General features: G+C 42.2%; 1 protein-coding gene across 1 annotated transcript in view; it reads left to right on the forward strand.

Annotated features, from left to right (window-relative positions):
* The window catches only part of AQP9 (aquaporin 9), a 33,579-nt gene extending 14,868 nt beyond the window's left edge, over window positions 1–18,711 (forward strand). The window contains exons 3-7 of the mRNA XM_040969498.1: window positions 1,984–2,110; window positions 6,144–6,281; window positions 7,575–7,693; window positions 10,880–11,097; window positions 16,858–18,711. Of these exons, the coding sequence (XP_040825432.1) occupies window positions 1,984–2,110; window positions 6,144–6,281; window positions 7,575–7,693; window positions 10,880–11,097; window positions 16,858–17,032 (777 nt within the window). The 3' untranslated portion in view covers window positions 17,033–18,711. The remainder of the gene's footprint in view (window positions 1–1,983; window positions 2,111–6,143; window positions 6,282–7,574; window positions 7,694–10,879; window positions 11,098–16,857) is intronic.
* The last annotated feature ends 1,723 nt before the right edge of the window (window positions 18,712–20,434 follow it).

Genomic DNA, 20,434 nt, shown 5'->3' on the forward strand with positions numbered 1-20,434 from the left:
AGGGAAGAGGAAATGTGCGTAGTATCCGAAGCCAAGACGGGAAGAAGTCAATGACAGCCGTGGGCATAGGAGGCACTCAGGAGGTCAGGGTCTCCTACTTTCCCCTACTGCCCAGCAGGATTACAGCCAGTACATCCAGGAAGTGGGGACTAGAAGGGATCTTAAGAGATCATCTATCATCGTTTCTCTGCCTTTAGGGAGCAGGAAACTGAAAACATTCTGTATGAATTAAAGAATTCTTGTTTGTAAATTCTGTTTCTCTGAAGGATCTCACCAAGAGCCCCAGGGAAGCCATTAAGAATCAATCCATCACTATCAGGAAATTGTCCATTCAATCGTTCCCTGCTCAGTTTTAGACTCTTCCCTTTTCATCTCTTTGTGAAGGAAAACCATCACTGATGATGATCTTCCCAATAAGAACCCTTCATGTTGTTCATCTCTTTTTCCTAAAATATGTTTCTGAAGCTTCTCTTAATGAGCTGTTGTCTTGTCCTTAATATATTGGTTCATACTGAGCCAAATTATAGTAGTCCTCTATTTCTGCACCTTTAGTTACTCATAATCAAGAAAAAGAAATGCAAGTTCTATATAATAAGGTATTTTGAAATAAAGGGAAATTATTGGTGTATTATTTTGATATTTAGTAGCTATTATTGCCATTAGTCTCAACGTTTCTAATTTAGAAATTGAGCCTTATTAGAAATCTGTAGCTCAAATGCACGCCAGCATTCTAAACCACAGCCTGATGATAGTTGGTACGCTTTTGCTTATCACTTTCCTGCTATTTTCCAAGCTTGCATGAAATTGTTCCATCTTTTCCAAGAACTCTCTTTAGCTAAATATTTTTAACACCCTGTGATTGCAAATTTTAACTGTCCTTTCAATGAATATGTAGAACCCATGTCTTAAAAACATAATTTTTTTTCCTTTTTTCTATTTATTTATTTTTATTTTGACAATCTTTAAAATAATTTAAAAACATGTCAAAAAGGTAGAGGAGTATGCAATGTAAATTTTTCTTCCACACTTGATCTTAGCCAAAAGGCCAAGAAGTGATAAATTTTTCTTCCGATATCTGTTCCAGTTATTCAATTCTCCCCCATGAGGTTCAGCTACACATGTATATGTTGTATATTCATGGCTGGAGTTCAGGAATACATATGATTTACTTCATTGCTTTGCAGTGTGTTTTAACATGGCACTACATCTGTTTAAAATGTTTAATAGTATAGCTCGGGAATCTTTTCACTTTGGTACACACAGATCTCCCTCACTGTATTTTAGGTTTGAATAGCATACTAAATGTATGCTCCATAATACATTCTTAAGATTTGTTTATTTTTTTATTGGGAAGTAAGATTTATGGAGACAAGCAAAAACAAAGACCTTCCATCTGCTTCACTTCTCAAGTGGTCGCAGTGGTCAGAGTCAAATCCAGGAGCTTCTTCCTGGTTTCCCAAGGCTTTGGGCTGTCCTTTTTTGCTTTCCCAGACCACAAACAGAGAGTCGGATGGAAAGTGGAGTAGCCAGGACACGAACCAATACCCATATGGGATCCTGGTGCATACAAGGCGAGGACTTTAACCATTAGCCTACCGTGATGGGCTACTTTATAATATATTTATTCCTATCCTTTCTCAATCCTGATTGCTTTCTCTAAAAATATCCTCTATCAAAGCTTGTAGGAGACCCACTGTCAGGGCTCTCAAACCCCCACATTTATAGGGCCCAGGAAATTTACTTAAATGAATGAAATGAACCAATTGGAACCTGAACCTTAGAACCATTGTATGATATTGCCTGGTCAAAGTTTTTAACATTATGCAGGCCAAGAAAAACTCATCTGTAAGCCAGATCGGATGCAACCTCAGATCCACCACTTTGCTGCCCTTGCATTGCTAGCTAAAAATGCATGTTATTAGTTTCCACTGCTTTCGACACCGATCATCCCCACCTATTTACTGAGGTTTTCTCTCATTCCAGGTTCTTGGTTGTGGCTCTGTTGCCCAGGCTGTACTGAGTCGAGGACATTTTGGAGGAATTGTCACTCTCAATGTCGGATTTGCCATGTCAGTTGTAATGGCCATTTACGTGACTGGAGGTGTTTCTGGTAAGCAGTAGAAATAACCACAGCTACTGTTAATTCAACCACTTTCCAGGATGTTAGTGCAGTGCTGGGTGTTTCAAATGCTTGAATTTATTTAGACCTCAATGATCTTTAAGAGCTCATCTTTTTTGTGGATAGTTTAAGAACAATTACTTATGGAAAGGCAACAGTTAGCAGGAGACAAAGACGGGTGGGAACTGATGACTGATTCATCCTTATGTCTGGTCCCTTTTACAATCAATGTGATGCTCTACTGCACCATTTCTGAGATATCCACAAAAGCCACTATAGCAAATAAAGGTTGTCTGGACATTTATCCACAGTTGTCAATGAGGGTCCAAGTCCCTTGAAAAATGGATGGTGCTTTCATAGAAATGCATATCTCGTCTAGAAGGTCTTGGCTGAATTCTTCTTGACAACAGAGCTGTTCAGAAGCCACTCAGGGCTGTGGCAGGAAATTTTACAAATGTTGATATTTAGTGAGCTTATGACCATGGGGACTTCAGAATTGAGCTGGCTACTAAATGTGCTCTGGGTTTGAGTGGCCGGGCTGGACTCTGAACACTGAACAAGCATGCTGGTGGTAAGGGATGAAAGCATTCTAGCAATATTGCATTTCAGGCATCAAGCTGGGTGTTGGGTGTGTTTGATCACCTTTCTGCTTTAGGACCACACTCTGAGGTTGGTATGATAGTCTCCATTCTATAGAGAAAGCAAAAACCCCAAAAGGGAAGGCAAGCCTAGACTACTGGGAGTATTGCTTACTGGTCAGGACAATTAGAGGCTTTAGGAATGTGCAGAGACAACACATTTTCCCATCCTGACCTCTATGCAGAGCACAGCCTCGGTACTGAGCTCACAATCACAGGAACGAGAGAAGATTGTGTTGGGGAGGTGACCGAGTGAACATACTGGTTTACGGGCACTTGTGAAGCTGTCTTTGTAGATTTTAAAAATAATCAATGTATTCTGTGCATAAATAGAAACATGATCTAATTTTTGTGCCCATATACTGGTAAGGTCAGATGACATGTGACTTATTTATTTGGAAAGGTAGATTTACAGAGGCAAGGAGAAACCGAATAGTCTTCCATCCACTGATTCACTCCTGAAGTGGTCGATATGGTCAGAATTGAGCTAATCCAAATCCAGGAACCAGGAGAGTATTACTGGTCTCCCGCATGTGTACAGGATCCCAAGACCTTGGGGGCATCCTCTGCTACTTTCCCAGGCCACAAACAGGGAGATGGAGCAGCTGGGACATGAACAGGTGCCCATATAGGATCCCGGGGCATGCAAGGTGAGGACTTTAGCCACTAGGCTACTGTGCTGGGCCTGACATGTGGCTTTTAAAATATGAATCATTCCCTTACTGTAAAAGGAGTCACAACGTCTGGCTCTCTTGTAATTGTGACAATCAAATCTAGTCAATCAGAACTCATAATGCCTTAATTATGTAGCATCTCTCACAAAGTGTTTAACAGCAGTTGTTTTTGATGTAGCAATATGTAAGTGTAATAAATTCACTGACAAAGCAAAAGTAAGCCTGCTTAATCATAAGTAAAACAAGAGTTTATCTCTTCTACATGACTAATGTGGAGGGAAAGAGGGAATTAGACCAGCAGAATCCTGTAGACATTCATCATGCACATATGGGGTCCAGCTCCGTGGAACCATTCTGAATAATCTGATCACAATAATGACTTTGATAGAACTGATATCCGAGTGCAGCATTCGATGGCTCTAGAACTCATGCTTTTTCCACCACACTGCTACAACCTTGTGGCAGCCCAAGGTTGACTATTGAATTGCCCTCCTTGTTTCAAAAAGACACACCCTCTTCACCCTCCATACAACTTCCCTCACTGTGGATTTCTATGGTGTGACTTAACTGAATAGGGCTTTTATTTCTTCGCCATTCATACTTCAAATACAGAGTACTCACTTTCACTGTGCAATAAATAATAGTTCTGACTTCACGGATTAGTGAGGAGTTATAAAAGTATTAACTTGGGCCTGGCACAATAGCCTAGTGGCTGAAGTCCTCACCTTGCATGCACCGGGATTCCATACAGGTACCGGTTCATATCCCAGCTGGTCCACCTCCCATCCCTCTCCCTGTTTGTGGCCTGGGAAAGCAGTAGAGGATGACCAAAGACCTGGGGACCCTGTGCCCACCTGGGATTTCTGGAAGAAGCTCTTGGCTCCTGGCTTGAGATTAGCTTAACTCCAATTGTTGCAGCTGCTGGAGAGTGAACCAGCAGATGGGAGCTCCTTCTCTGTCTCTCCTCTCTGTAATTCTGGATTTCCAATTAAAAAAATAATTAATACATCTTTAAAGAAGCGTATTACCTTGCCTGTGGGAGTTTTTTATGTTTGGGAAAAGGAGCTTGTAAAACAAGGCTCTTTGCTGATGGAGTCACCAAGGTGAGTGATCTTGATAGGAGGTGATTGCTTAGGTGTCGTTCTGTCCACAGTCAGTGTGTAGCCTGGTTGGGTGGCAGCTGCTCTCCAACCAGCCTCTGGAAGAAGAGGAACGGTGTTGGCCCTGGAAACCTCCCCCTGCCTTTCGTGCCCGCCTCCAAGTTCCTGTTTCCAGCCTTCCTAGTAATGAGTTTTCCAGTCAATCCCCAGACTGGCATTCTTAGACTTCAAAGCAAAATGCGATGTTAAAGATTCATCTGCACTCTGAAATGTTGGCATATTCTTGCTTCTACTAGTCCCTAAATAGCAGAGAAAGGCTAGGACAAGACCCTTGTGATTCTTTCCATGCCTACTTGTATTTGGAAACTCAGAAAGAGCCCGGTTTTCTTCATAGGAGGAAAGTTTCTGAAAAAACTGTGGAGGGTCAGCGAGTACAGGATCATTATGGCCACCATCTGCTTTTTTTTTTTTTTTAATTTATTTTGAAAGCAGACTTACAGAGAGAAGGAAAGGCAGAAAGAGAGTTCTTCCATCCATTGGTTCACTCCCCAAATGGGGGCAATAGCCAGAACTGAGCCAGGAGCTTCACCCAGGTCTACCACGTGGGTGTAGGGTCCCAAAGAACTTGGGTCATTCTCCATTGCTTTCCTAGGGAAGCTGGTTTAGAAGTTGAGCAGCTGGGACTCGAATTGGTATGCCTAAGGGATGCCAGCACTGCAAGAGGAGGCTTAGCATACTATAACACAGTAGCAAGATCCACCATTGTCTTATCTACCTTTTGTTTACAAAAATATGCACAACTTGAGACTGCATGTTTCAATGTGGTATCCTTGAGAATGACTCTGATTGGACCTCACATCATGGCTCAATTGGCTAATTCTCTACCTCTAAGTGCCAGGATCTCATATAGGTGCTGGTTCATGTCCCGGCTACTCCTTCTCACATCCAACTCCCTGCTTGTGGCCTGGGAAGGCAGTAAGGATGGCCCAAAGCCTTGAGACTCTGTACCCACATGGGAGACCCAGAAAAAGATCTTGGCTCCAGACTTTGAATCAGATCAGCTCTGGCCATTGTGTCCACTTGAGTAGTGAACCAGCAGATGAAAGATCTCTCAGTTTCTCCTTGTCTCTGTACATCTGACTTTCCAGTCTTTAAAAAAAGAAAATTCTTGATTTGTCACCACACAACATGTCTACAATAAATGATTACCCTCTTTCCCTATAGGTGAGCCTAAATGTGTAAAGATGATTTTTCAACTATTTAGTTTTTCTGGCCACTAAGGCCAAGAAGACTCTAGGTAAGGTGGCAAATGTCTGGAAATGACATGACATACTGCATAGATCTACAGTTTAGGTAAACCTGGAATTCAGTGCTGGTTCTACTCTTCATAGCCAAGTGGCCCCAAGAGTGATAGCTTCTGTGTCTTAGCTTCTTCACTTGCTAGATGTTGTTGCTTCCATCTCACTGGGCTCTTACGGGGATTCAACGCATATGAGAATATCCCAGCAAGTGACAGCATTTGGCAAGTGGTCAGTAAATGTTGCTGTTACAAACACACCAGCTGGAGATGCTTTCTGCACTGCCCTCTGATATCATCTTTTATTCCTTGTAGGTGGCCACATCAACCCGGCTGTGTCCCTTGCCATGTGTGTCTTTGGACGAATGAAATGGTCCAAGTTTCCATTTTATGTGGGAGCCCAGTTCTTAGGTGCATTCGCAGGGGCTGCAACCCTCTTTGGTGTTTACTATGGTGAGTAGGGGCCCCTGAGTCTAGAAGTTAGGAAGAGGTGACATCAAGGTTAGAAAGAGATGACATCAAAGTGATAAGAGGAAGAATTTTAGAATTGACAAGAAGTTCAGCATCATGAGGGGCCATAAAGTCTTGTAATGAAAACAGTGACATCTTTAATAGGGGGTCAGATGGGATGTGGTGGGCATGACAGCACTGCAAGGTGAACACACAAAGCAAGGGTTAGATCCATTGTTTCTCTGCTGCTTTTTCTAATTTGATTAAGAAAGGAGTTGTTAACTGATGGCCAAAGGTTTCACCAGTCAGAATCCTGGAAAATCTCTGAAGAAAGAGGCACAGCGGAGAAAAAAAAAAAGGCTGGATGGGGAACCACAACTCCCCTTTTTCTCAGTCAGAGCTTCTAGTTCTGTAACTGTCCTCAGGAAAAGCATGATAATAGTGATCCAAGACCCACATTTTACCTCTATTGTAACAAGAAATATTGAGTTCATCTGTGTGAATTAAATGAATTACCTCATTTAGGCTCAGTGTCTTCCTCTGGAAAGTGAGCACATTTAACAAAATTGACTCCCAAGATCGTTCCCGAGAGACTCCTTCTGTCTAATTCAATGCATGATTGATGGTTGTCAAAAAGACCTTGGGAATGAGAATTTATAAAGCAACCCAGGGAGAAACAAGTTGTAGAAAGGGGCGTCTCTCTGCACAGTGCCTCTCTGAAATTTAGAGACTAGGAGGATAAAGGAGAAATCAGAAGCAGCCCATGAGGTTAGAGACCCAGCTGCCCTGGCAAGAAAAGCCTGGAGTGGGCGGTGGGGTGGAGGGGAGGGCAGGGCGTGGATGTAATTATGTTGGTGGCTGCCATCTTCCTGCATCTGGGGGTATCTTCTCTATGCTGTGATACCCTCCAATTCTAGAGTACTTATTACAGATTACAGAGACCCTCTAGGAATCATGGATTCTTCCTGTTAGAGGAAGTGCCACCCAGGCATTTGATTGGTCTTAAGCATTCTGAATTCCCCCATGTAAAACTTTGGTGGTTGCCAGGATGGTTCTGAAGATTTGTTTTGAGTCTGTTATAATTCACCTGAGCAACCAAGGGCTTTTGAGCACTACCTCACCATCATTGGACTCCTAGGAGCATCTCTAAAACTACCATACTATGAAAGGATAGTGCTATGTCAAGCTCAATATGATTGCTTGAGTTTTACTATGGTTAACTTGTACAATATCTGCTTTAGTCTTCCCTCAGCCCTTGTCAGAAAACACTGATGTTCAGAGATTTTTTTTCCATAGACGCGTTTGTGTCTTTTGCTGGAGGAAAGTTGCTCATCGTGGGAGAAAATGCAACAGCACACATTTTTGCAACATACCCTGCTTCATATCTGTCTCTGACAAATGCGTTTGCAGACCAAGTAAGTGTAGATTCAACAAAGACTTAACTTGGGTGGCACATCATGATCTAAGAAGCAAAGTGCATTGGCATGTTAATGGGTTTATTAGGAAGGAGAGATTGTATTTTCAGAGGTCCCTGGGAAAGTTTTCTTGATTTTTAGCAAGTTGATTCTTTAACAAGTAGATGCTTTAACAAGTAGAAGGATTTTCTGCTTCATCTTGAATACATATGTGTTTTCACATCACTGAAGGTCCAGAAGAGTGGACAACTGGATATTTCAGCTGCTCTACAGGGAAATGCTATTGATTTCACCATTTTTATCTCTTGTGGAGTCCACAAGGAAAGATCTCCATGTCAATTCAAGAAATATGAAGTGTGGCATTCAGCCCGGTGAATCACAGATCTCTGTCTTAAAATGCACATAGGTTTATATGTACTCAAGGGAGTTAGAGGTTTCTATGTCCTATTAATATTTCAACAAGGTGGTGTGCTCAATTGCAAAAGTTTTTCTGGTCTGTGTATGGCAAGCACACTGTCCCTACTTCTACTACTTCTTCTACTGACTCAAGAAGGCTGCTGGTCACTTTGATCAGGACAGAGGAAGAAAGAAGGAAGGTAACAAAGAAAGAAGGAAGGGAGGAAGGAAGAAAAAAAGGGAAGAAGAGGATTCTTCTATTGTTGGGATTTAAGCAGTGATGCAGGTTAGTGCAGATATTGTACAAAGTGAATCATCCAGTTGACCAACTTTGATTGCTTCCACTCAATGGATGGATGAGAAACTATGCCCTCTTTTCTTGATAGTCTTCCCTTCCAGTTTGATCAACAAGTCATGCAAGGGTCAAGTGTGTTCAGCCTTGTGTCTGGAGCTTGAGGGACCAACAAGTAAATGTGGGTTGGAAAGATCCAAGAATTGTGGCTGAGTTCCTGAATTAAAAGAATTGCTCTGATCCCAGCTTGCTGTGAGGCCTGAGTTTCTTTGGACCCATGGATCTTAGGCCAGGGACCATTAGAGTGAAATAAATAAGTACTAGAAAACCCTGATGTCTCAACTGTGTGCAGAAACCCCTTAGGCTTTGGGGTGCATTCTTAAAAAGTCGATTATCAGTAGATACTCAATAAAACTCATGATTGCAAATTATTTCATCTTAAGATTACTAAAGACCTAAATATCATTCAAGTGCATTCCATAGTTTAATAACCATTCATTCAGCTAATAAATATTTATTGGGAACCTACTGGGCCAGATATATCTCCGTGCTTTCAAAGCACTCAGGGTTGGATGTTCCATCTGACAAATCATGCTGTTGTAGGTGACAAGAGCAATGACAGACAGGAAGCCAGAACAGCATGGAAGACAGACCCATGCGCTTCTGCGCTGCCCAAGTGTGGCAGGACAGGCTTTTCAGGAAAGAAAGCTCTTGGGAAAACATATGTCTTTGAAGATAATTTTTTGCAATATTGTCATTTTGAAAGCAGTTTGAATAGGTGTTTGGTTCCCATCCCGATTCTTCTGCAATATGCCCTAGGGCCTCTTTCTGCTCAAGTTTTCTCATCCACAGGCCAAGAATCATAGGATTCACCTCCTGGGGTTATTATGAAGCTTTCGTAAGACAAAGCACATGAATTACCTGCCATGTAATGTGTTCAGTAAAAAATAGGGAAAAAAATTAGGGGAAACAGCAGCAGTAACACTTCAGAATACTTGTTCTCATTTTTGCGTATCTCTTACAATTTTTCTTTTAAATAAAAACATAGTATTTTCATTTAATTACATAAGCATTTTCAATGCTACTAGATAGCTTTTATATTTATACCTTTTAATGGTTATCTAGCCGACAATGAAACAATGGAATATTCCTTCTCTGAAATGTTTGGAACCACAAGAGGTTCAGACCAGATTCTTTCAGATTGTGTAATATTTGCACTTACATCATGAAGTATCTTGGGAGAGGGGCCAAGTCTAAACACAACATGTGTTGATGTTTCACATGTAGCCTGAAGGATATTTATGTGGAATTTCTGGTGCACATTGAGTGTAACCTGTCACCTATAGGCAGGTGTAGAATTTTCCATATGTGGAGTCCTATTGATGCTTAAAATTTCAGATTCTGTGGAGCAATCCAAGTTTCATGGTTTTTTTTTTATTAGACAGATTTACAGAGAAGGGAGACATAGAGAGAAAGATCTTTTGTCCAATCATTGATTTACTCCCCAAGCAGCTGCAATACCCGGAGCTGAGTCTATCCGAAGCCAGGAGTCAGGAGCTTCTTCCAGGTCTCCCACACAGGTGTAGGATCCCAAGGCTTTTGGTCATCCTTGACTGCTTTCCCAGGCCACAGGCGTGGAGCTGAATGGGAAGTGGAGCAGCTAGGACACAAACTGGCACCCACACAGAATGCAAGGCAGAGGTTAGCCGGTTGAGCTATTGTGCCAGCCCCCAAGTTTCAGATGTTTTTATTGAGGACGCTGAACCTCTCACAGTTAGGTCTTTCCTTATTCATGCATACTTAGAAGGCTTCTAGTCTTTCAGCACTATAAGTAATGTTTAAATGAACATATCTGGTTTTTGTTTTTCAGTTTTCTCCATGATTTGGATTACTTGTATGATATAACAATGACAGATCCACTACCTTCAAATTGTCTGAATATGCTTCTATTTTAAAATGTGTCTTGGTGAATTACTGCTAACTTTCAAAGGAATGAGAGATGCTTTGTTCTACAAGCAAAGCTTTAAGAACTGGCATCCCTTCTTCCTTTGGTTCTATTTATTTCTTTCATTACAAATGAGTTCTTCCAATGGTTTTAAAAATGAATTTGCTGTTCATTTCTTTTGCCTATTGTCTTTTCATTGCCTATTTCCACAAGCGCTTCATTATTTTTTTTCCCTAGTCTACAGCTTACCTTTTTAGCTAGCTAGGGAAAAGCTTAGCAGAATTTTGTGTGTTCAAATAACCTTATTCAGCACTAAATTTTTCTAGATCCAAACCTGACTGCCAGTTACTAAGCATGTGACTTTGGCCAGGTGACTAATCTGTAAATGAAGATTGGATTGGTCTCTGGGATTACTGTGAAAATAAGACCCATATGCTCACTTAGTGAATGCTATTACCAGGCTTATTTTTAATATTAAGGGGTGACTGTTGGGGTGGGAAGTGAGTAGGCTACAAGGTTGCCCATTTCCTCTTGTCCATCTCCTCTCTTTCAGGTACTCTCTACCATGTTCCTCCTCATAGCTGTGTTTGCTATTTTTGACTCCAAAAACTTGGGGGTGCCCAGAGGCCTGGAGCCCATTGTTGTGGGTCTCCTGATCATTCTCCTCAGTGGCTCTTTGGGAATGAACAGTGGCTGTGCCATGAATCCAGCTCGAGACCTGAGTCCCAGACTTTTCACTGCTTTAGCTGGATGGGGATTTGAAGTCTTCACGTAAGTGTTTTTTTCTTTTTCTTTTCCTGTTTTTTTTTTTTTTTTAAGATTTATTTATTTTATTGGAAAGGCAGATACAGAGAGGAGGAGAGGCAAAGGAGAAGATCTTCCGTCCAATGGTTCACTCCTCAAGCGGCTGCAATGGCTTAAGCTGAGCCAGTCTGAAGCCAGGAGCCTCTTCCGGGTCTCCCATACACGTGCAGGATCCCAAAGCTTTGGGCCATCCTCGACTGCTTTCCCAGGCCACAGGCAGGGAGCTGGATGAGAAGTGAGGCTGCTGGGATTAGAACTGGCGCCCATATGGGATTCTGGCACGTTGAAGGCGAGGACCTTTATCCACTATGTTATCATGATGGGCCCCCACATAAGTGTTAAAGGTGGAAAGAAGAGACAGTGATTTATGCTGCATGTTATCAGAGTGGGCTGGGTTTGCACTGGGAGATAAGACAGAGTTGTGATGGGAAGGTAAGTACTCCTTGTGGTTCTCCATAGGGGGACATTTCTCTAGGGCTTTGTGGCAAGGTATTTCTAAGGGGGTTGGGGGGACAAACAGAAAGTTAGCTTCTAGATAATAAATTCAGTAGATCTATGCATGTCCCATGTGTTATGGCAATGATAATCTACTAATCTGGTTTTTAAGATTTATTTTCATTGTAAAAGCAGATTTACAGAGAGAAGGAAAAGCAGAGAGAAAGATCTTCTGTCCAATAGTTCATTCCCAAAGTAAATTGTTCACTCTGCAATGGCCAGGGCTGAGCTAATCCAAAGCCAAGAGCCAGGAGCTTCTTCTGGGTGTCCTATGTGGGTGCAGGGTCCCAAGGCTTTGGGCCGTCCTTGACTGCATTCCCAGGCCACAGGCAGGGAGCTGGATGGGAAGTGGAGCAGTCAGGACAAAAACTGGCACCCATTTGGAATCGGGGTAGAAGGCAGATACAAGGCGAGGATTTAGCCACTAGGCTGTTGTGCCAGGTCTTTTTTTTTTTTTTTACCATTTGTTTTTTTTATTTGTTATTAACATTGCATTATGTGATACAGTTTTGTAAGCACTGGGAAGTCCCCCCACCCCTCCCACCCCCCTCCTCCCATAGTGGATTCCTCCACCTTGCTGCATAACTGTGGTTCAAGTTCAGTTGAAATTCCTTCATTGTAAGCATATAGTGCCAGGTCTTAATCTGTGGTTTTGTGTCTACTTTTTTGTTACATAAATTTAGGCTCACTTTTCAATGAATTTAGGACTAGGATATGTAACAGTATTGCAGGGCATCATGAATGATCTCAAGAGATCTGCATGGAACACTCTCCAGGCTGTGGTTCCAGTGCTAGGCACCCGAATTTGACAGTTCTAAGTGTTGAGTAAATCCTGTACGTACTGAGAGAACACAGATACAGGGAATGAGTAATCAGACAAGGAAGTAACAAAAGGCATAACTGAAACAGTGAAAGCTGAGTTAGGTCCTGAGAGATGAGCAACAAAGTCCTAGCAACACAGACATAAAATAGAACCAGTGCCTGAAAACTGGCAAACCTCCATGCTTCCATTGCATACCATGCTGAGGAAATCCACCTGCTGTTAGGACTCGTCTCCCAGGACCTGCTTTGCTGATTAGGTTTTTCTCCCTGTCTTCCCACAAACTCTAACCCCATCTAGTCATGGCAGATCTCTGTGGGAATGAATCATTCTGTTTCATCAGGGAACAGGCCTGGAATACTGGAAAGGAGGAAGAAGCCCATGTGTGAACAAAATCCTAGTTTAGTGTTTAAGAACCCAAAGCATGAGAACTTACATATGCTGAATTAGATACATAGTGCATGTCAGGATTTTATTTAAAAGAAAGCTTGGGTTGCCTTGTACCAGTCTGAAAAGTAAACTTTTAAATTGGTGACCCCCTTCAGCACCATCATGGAATATCTGATACCCTCTAGCACACACATATCCAGGAAACCTACACCGTTGCTTCCTGATATGTCTGTCTCCAGTGCCCATGACAGGGCCTGGGCCATAGAAAGAATCCATAGAAATATGAATAAGAGAATGAATACATTCTTTATGTCAGACAATGCCTAGGTATTGAAAGATCCAAAGAAAATCAAATGATTTCCTTAAGGTCGAGAAACTGACAATGTAATGAGTTTCCTAGCACAGAGATTCTGAGCCAGAGGCAGGCACTTTTGCTCCAGAGAGCTTTGACAATGCCTGGAGACATTTTTGACTGTCACAATTGAGTGGAGATAGGACTGCCGCTGGTGTCTAATGAATGGAGGCTAGAGATGCTAAGAAAAGATGGGACAGACCGCCCTGTAGCATAATCATTCAGCCCAAAATGTTCATACTATTGTGGTTGGAAAACTATTCCTGAGTAGTCACAACTAAAACATGAATATTTCTATTTAGAGAGGCTCGCTGTTCCAATGGAGCATCAAAGACCCACGCCCAAACATCTCCTTATGCCAAAAGCCCACAATTAGCCCACGAGTTTTTTTTTTTTTAATCCCACCTTCCAAATCTACACATTTGGAGATCACATTTCTCCAAGGCAAGAGCCTTGGCCTTCGTTGATGATTCATTCAAGGCTCTGAAAAAGCACTGTGCCTCTGCAAACAAGCAGGCAGAGAACTTGCCTGAGAGTTCCAGAATTTCCTAATGTCAACCTTGGAGCCCCAAGTCTCTCACGAGCATCTGTCTTTTCCTCCGAATATTCGTTAGCTCATTCATGAAGCTATTTGCTGTCTTATTCAAGGGTCTGTGCTAAAGGTGGTAAGACCCTGTAACTTTGTTTATACTCTACTTAAGACTGGAAGGCAGAGGCTCTCACACAAGGTTGAAGGTGTCAAACACAATTAAAGGGAGTTCACTAATTAACTCCAGGAGTTAAGGGAAGATTTATAGCGCCAAAGGTAGGAATTACAAGGGCAGAAGTGGAAGAATGTTGTAGGATTTAGTTAAGCATGCGTAACCAGGCAATAGAGATGACGCCTGACGCAGGCAGGACCTGTAGTCAAAAGAGAATTTTAAAATAGTAAGACATCTAGTCTAGAAAGGGTACACAGAGAGGACTGGGTTTTTCTAGTTCCTATTCTGTAACTTACAGGGAGTAGCAAAGGACTTGAGGCATCGTTAGAATGTCCATTTAACAAAATGAATCTGGCGTCACTATTCGAGCTGGACTGAAAAAGAGGCGCACGGATGAGAAGGAATCCATTAGTAAAAAGCTGAATGGCTGTTAATCCTCAGCCAAAAGGTTTTGGGGAAAAAAAAATTATACAGGAGCACAGCCCTCCAAGGTCTCCTTACCTTGTCCCATGCCTCAGAATTCCACTTCCAAGGTGGATGTCATAGCTTGGACCAGCAGCTGAGATCTCCAATATTATCAAGACCGTCTTGTTCCCAGTCCTCACTTGCTGCTGTACAGCCAGTAGGGGGAGAGATTGGGGAGCCCAAAGATGTGCCAAGAGCAAGAGCCAACTCTGGCACACTCCTGCACTGTCTCTGATTAGAACCATGTTTTCCAGCAGCGTCCTCACCTTCATGCCTATGTGGCTAGTAATGATTTAATAGATTGAGGATCTGTAAAGTATAATTGATTTTCTAAAATAGTCGACCATAGTAATAAATGTCTAAATTTTTAAAAAAGATTTATTTATTTTTATTACAAAGTCAGATATACAGAGAGGAGGAGAGACACAGAGGAAGATCTTCCATCCGATGATTCACTCCCCAAGAGGCTGCAATGGCTGATGCTGAGCTGATCCCAAGCCAGGAACCAGGAAGAGTCTCCCAAGCGGGTGCAGGGTCCCAAGGCTTTGGGTCGTCCTCGACTGCTTTCCCAGGCCACAAGCAGGGAGCTGGATGGGAAGTGGAGCTGCCGGGATTAGAACCGGCACCCATATGGGATCCCAGAGTGTTCAAGGCGAGGACTTTAGCCGCTAGGCCAGTTACCAAGTTCTTGGTGTCTTCCAACTCAGTTGTCACACGGTCACTGCCCTGTGCACATGGAAGCCCACCTCAGGCAGATGACCACAGCTGAGCTCCTCTTCTTAGGACCAGTGAGCCTGACACAACTTAGCTGTTTGACCTTTTAGAAGGAAGAGAACTCAGTCCCTGGCATGAGGGCATGTCGGGCATGCTTTGGATAGGAGAGTTTCTTTGGATAGGAGAGTTTGGATAGGTGCTTTGGATAGGAGAGTTTCTTTCCCTTTGAAAGGAAACGAAGCATCATACAGAGTAATCTACCTCCAGAGAAAGCTCCCAGTTCTTTAAAATCAGATGAAAGAAGCAGTCACCCTCCGGTACCTCCCTCCTAAGGAAAGTCTGTCATAAATGAGGGTGGGGGAGTGGCTGTGAGTGGCCAGACTGTCCTCTTTCCCATGCTGTAAGAGCGACATCTGGTGGCTACTCTGCTCCATCTCACTGCCCTTCCTTTAAGCCTGCATTGATGAGAGACTCGTGAGGATTGGGATGCTGCAGGTGGAAGGGACCCTGAGCAGGGAGCAACCGGAGCTCGGAGAGTTCTAGACAATCCCGAGATTAGAACTAAGTCACATGGAGACCAGGACAGCGCTCTTGTTTTCTGCTACTTTATTATCTTTTCTAATCAAAATTCATTGTAAACAAACAAACAAACAATCCTACAGAGTATGTGTGTAGCGATCCAGGATATAATGAAAAGATGAGGAACGTATCTTTGTAGAATGCAACCGCTACCAAGTCCTTACAATATGTGATCCTCTGATCTGCCTGTCTCCCCGAGAAGTATCCTGAATTTTTGCGTTTATCATTCCCATGTTTTAAAAAGATGGTAGGGCCCAACTCAGTAACCTAACGGCTAAAGTCCTTGCCTTGCATGCACTGGGATCCTGTACCGGCACCAGCCCATATCCTGGCTGCTCCACTTCCCATCCAGCTCTCTGCTTGTGGCCTGGGAAAGCAGTGGAGGATGGGGCAGGCTTTGGGACCCTGCATCTGTGTGAGAGCTCCTGGCTCCTTGACTTCAGATCTGCTCATTTCTGGCCATTGGGACCACTTGGGGAGTGAATCAGCACATGGAAGCTCTTTCTCTGTCTCTCCTTCTCTCTGTAAATCTGATTTTCCAATAAAAAGAACTAAATCTTTAAAGAATGAGATCGTTTTATTTTGAACACTGTATGTTTTGTTCACGTCCATGCACTTGTGGACCTTTGTACAGTTACTTCAATGATCTCTTTCCAAAAGCCATCTGCTTTTCCCTAGAACTATACCTTTAATAGAAAGTGCTAATACTGAAGATTTTTGAAGGGCAGTGAATCATGGCACAAAAACTCAATCAGAGCTGTGACCTTAAAAAAATCCATAAATTTCAAATAAATAAGAAATTAATATATCCACCTTGGATTTTTTTTTAAATCATTCATTCATGGACAAACATTCCTTGATCACTTATTCTGTTTGTGCACATACACTAATCATGGGCAGAAACCTTCCCGAGTTCTGCACATCTCCATTGACAAGCCCAGGCCTTCCGGGCTGAGGCAGAGGCAATTCCCAAACAGCTGAGCTGGGTGCAGGACCTCCGTCTGGACCATTGACATACGACACACGTTTTCCAAAAGGAAAGGAGACGGAAGCTAATGTCTCGCAGGTATTAACGGAGTAGATCATCTGAAATCGGGGGTCCTAGGAAATCTAGGGTTGATTCCCATGCGGCAGTGATGATCTTATACCAAGCTCTGCTTAAGGAAAAGGAAGGCCAAGAAATGTGTCACTAATTACTCGTTTTGTTTCAGAGTCGGAAATCACTTCTGGTGGATTCCCGTAGTGGGCCCTTGTGTTGGTGCCGTCCTTGGAGGTCTCATCTATGTTTTGTTCATTGAAATTCACCATCAGAATCCGAAATCAGATTTCGAGGCAGAACAATCTGAGGACAAGCCAGAGAAATATGAACTCAGTGTTGTAATGTAGTGGTATACTCTAAAAGAAGACAGCAAAGTGTGTGTGTATTTTTAAAACTCAGGTGCAATTTTCTCCGCTAGCTGTGTGGAGAACATGAAATGACGAAAGCAACCAACTGAAGGGTTGGAAACACCACTTTCTGCAAATTTCAATAGCAAGAACTGTCCCCTGAAGCAGCCTTCCTTTCTGCCCTGTTTATTTCATTCTTGATGGTCATCCTCATTGCTAAGTAGAAATTAACATCCTGAGATCTTGGCTACAGACTCAAAATGATGGTCTTAATATGCAATGCCTTCATGAAACCATGTCGCCAAAAGCCTCCTGTCCAATGTCAATAATAACAAATTCCAAGTATCAGCCAGAACCCAGAGTGAAAAAGCCAAGTTAGCATATCCACAAACTAGAGAGCTGACAGGCTAGCTAGCTGGTAAAATTCTGCTACTGTATTTGTACACAGCTAGGTATTCTGGATTTGTATGAATCCCAGCCTTTTTGAAACCTGGGGATTGGGAAGGTCATCGAACGAAGCCGTGAAGCACAGATGAAGGACGCTGTGACACTAAGAAACCTCAGGAGACAAGATGGATTCAACAAAGCAAGTGCAATTTTTCTAATGGAAATCATTCATCAAGTTAATCTTTGGTTCTTTTGCATTTTAGAGAACCCCAATTAATTTCTTTATATTCAGTATATAATGACCTAACATACAATTGTCACCTCAGTCATGAAAAATACATCATTCTATCTTTCTAACTCCCATGTATTTTCCTAATTGCTCCCTTGAGGACAGCCATTTGACAAGGTAAGTCAGTGGCTGTATTCATCCATTATTCTACATAGGACCTCAGAGCCAAAGCTGGAAGCCTTCCCATCCTGGGTTAGTAAAACCTTCACACTAGAAAGTCCCTAGAGAAGTAACAATAACTTACTGGACTTTACCTTTCACAAGGCATTTTCATATATGGTCTAATTTAGTCCTCATAATGACTGAGGAAATACCTTGCTGTCCATTTTCCAGATAAAGAAGCAAAATCTCAGGACGTGAAATGAGAGCCTGGGATCATATGACAAGCTGCACACTGTGCAATGTACCCTTGACCCTTCAGAGGGTCAGTTAGCCCCCCGAGAATCTCAGCCAAGCCTTGCTGGCTGTTCAGAAGCAGCAGAATTGGCAGCTCCCAGGACATAACGGACACGCACCGTATGCTCCCACATTCTGTCTGGTTTTCCTCCCATAGTTACTGGAGTGCTATTGAGGAAAGGAGGCAGCAGTTTGATTATAATTTTCCTGTGCTAATAGGCATTATCAGAGGCTTCGCTTCCTAAACCATCTTTGGCCTTACTGAGTCTCGATCTGGCTTCCCTATCAATCTAAAGCATTGTATTCCAAGAACTGCTTTTCCTCGGCCGGTTTAGGAATTTTTTTGAGTTGATATTACTTTCAACTGAAGAGTCTTAAGCGCCAGAGGAACTGCTCTGTATCAACGGATATACCTTCAGTCATGTTGCTAAGAAGCCCAGCATTCCGAGGCATCCAGTTACCAAATGCTGTGTGATGATAAAAGAACAACAAATGGCAAATGCAAACTGGTTCTGATGTCCTACGATTTATGGAATATGGAATTTTCCCTCTAAGGTTACCCACATATTTCCCATTTCCTATTTGAAATAAAAAGGTTGGGTTGTTATTGGTTTCTTTGTGACTTTTTTCTTTTTGCAGGTAAAAAGGCAGCTTACATATACTTAGTTCAGAGATTATCCTGTCTACCAAAGTTTGGTTTCTCTGGCAAGATTTGAGCAAATATATGCAAATAGTTCAGAGAGGCAGCAAGAGTTGAGAACAGTCATTAACTAAAATTTTAACTAAAAGTTTGGTTTCAAAACAATTTATTACAAACCAGTATTTACTATTGGAAGCAAATTATGATTTTTAAAGCAAAAGAGAACCCAAAGTTGGAGTTCCCGGATGGATTGTGGAATCGGTGCGTTACTTAGGTGCTCATTAAACACTATTTGATGATTGATGACTAGGATTATGAAAAGGAAACATACTCTTAGTGGAAATCGACTCCAGGAAGTTTTTAAAACAGAAACAGTCTTATTCCATGTGCTCACATAGAAATCCTTTCCTATCGTCTAGTTTGCAAATATGTGGGATTGCCTTTGTCAAGTTCTTTCCCAATAAAAAATTCATAAGATTGAATAACTGGTATCCATCAATACCAGAGCTAAGTAATTTTTTTTTGAAAAAAAAAATTGTTCCTTTAGGAGTCGGAGTCAGCATTGTAGCATCACCTCTTCCCTCTCTTATGACAATTGGAAGACGAGCATTTATCATAATGCCAAACTTAGAATTTCTCTGACTCCAATCAGCTAACATCTCAGGGCATGTCGAAAGATTTTTCTAACCACTCACAACCAGAGTCAGTGTTCAGCTGCTGAACAGAATAAATGAAGTATAACTCATATTTAAAACTTCGCTCCTCAAGATATAAATTAGTACTTTCTTGGAATTGTTGATATACACGCATTCACACAGATCTTATTAAGGTATGCCATTGCTCATTAATGGAAAAGAATGTCTTAGAGTCACTCTTTTATTTTACAGATTGACTTATAAATTTTATTTACCCATAAAATCTGTCGTTCAAGTAACACCATATTGTTGCCCACAGGTGAACTGGAGCTGCCATAAATACATCCCACTGCAGCCCTTTGAGGGTCCCTGAAAACTGTGTGCTGGGGTTAGTTGGGAAGGAGCAGTATCATAGCTGGAAATCGGGATACATTATTGGCGAACTTTTTAAAGTTTGAAGGTTAGAACCTAGCAAAGGGCATATATTAGGTCAATATTAGGTAAGTTTCTGTAGATGTCTTAGTAAACTGGATGTCGCATATGGATTACTTGGCTCACCAAACATCACCTACAAAGAGTTGTTACATGTTTGTTCCCTGAGATAACATGGGAGCCGATCAAACTCCACAGAGAAGCAATAGTACAAAGGGTGGCTGGGTGGGTAGGTAGAGCCAATCAACCAAGACACAGACTCTTGTTACTGGAGAGGGAATGTTTTTTAAAAGGCTGCCTCTTGAGTTAATAAAAAAGGAGAGCCTCATATTGACGGAACACGAATACATGAACTCAGCTGATAGAACCCATGGAACTACAGATGGGTGGAGCTGCTGCCCCAGCACAGCTGGTCTGTTTCCCTCAAGGGTTGCGTAATTTTTCAGGGTTTTCAGCACTTTTGCCTTCCTGAGTCTCTTCCCCTCTATTTCCTGCACAAGTAATTAACATAGTTTTAGAAACGTCCTGGTGATGGGATGCTTTGTACTCCTTTATTCCTCTATAATACTTCTGAGATCAAAATAGTTTTGTAGGCATCTAAAAGTAGCTTTGGCTGCAAGAAA

The sequence above is a fragment of the Ochotona curzoniae genome, unplaced genomic scaffold, assembly GCF_017591425.1.
Source record: "Ochotona curzoniae isolate NIBS_2020 unplaced genomic scaffold, NIBS_Ocur_1.0 scaffold_4701, whole genome shotgun sequence".
NCBI classification, from domain to species: Eukaryota; Metazoa; Chordata; class Mammalia; order Lagomorpha; family Ochotonidae; genus Ochotona; species Ochotona curzoniae.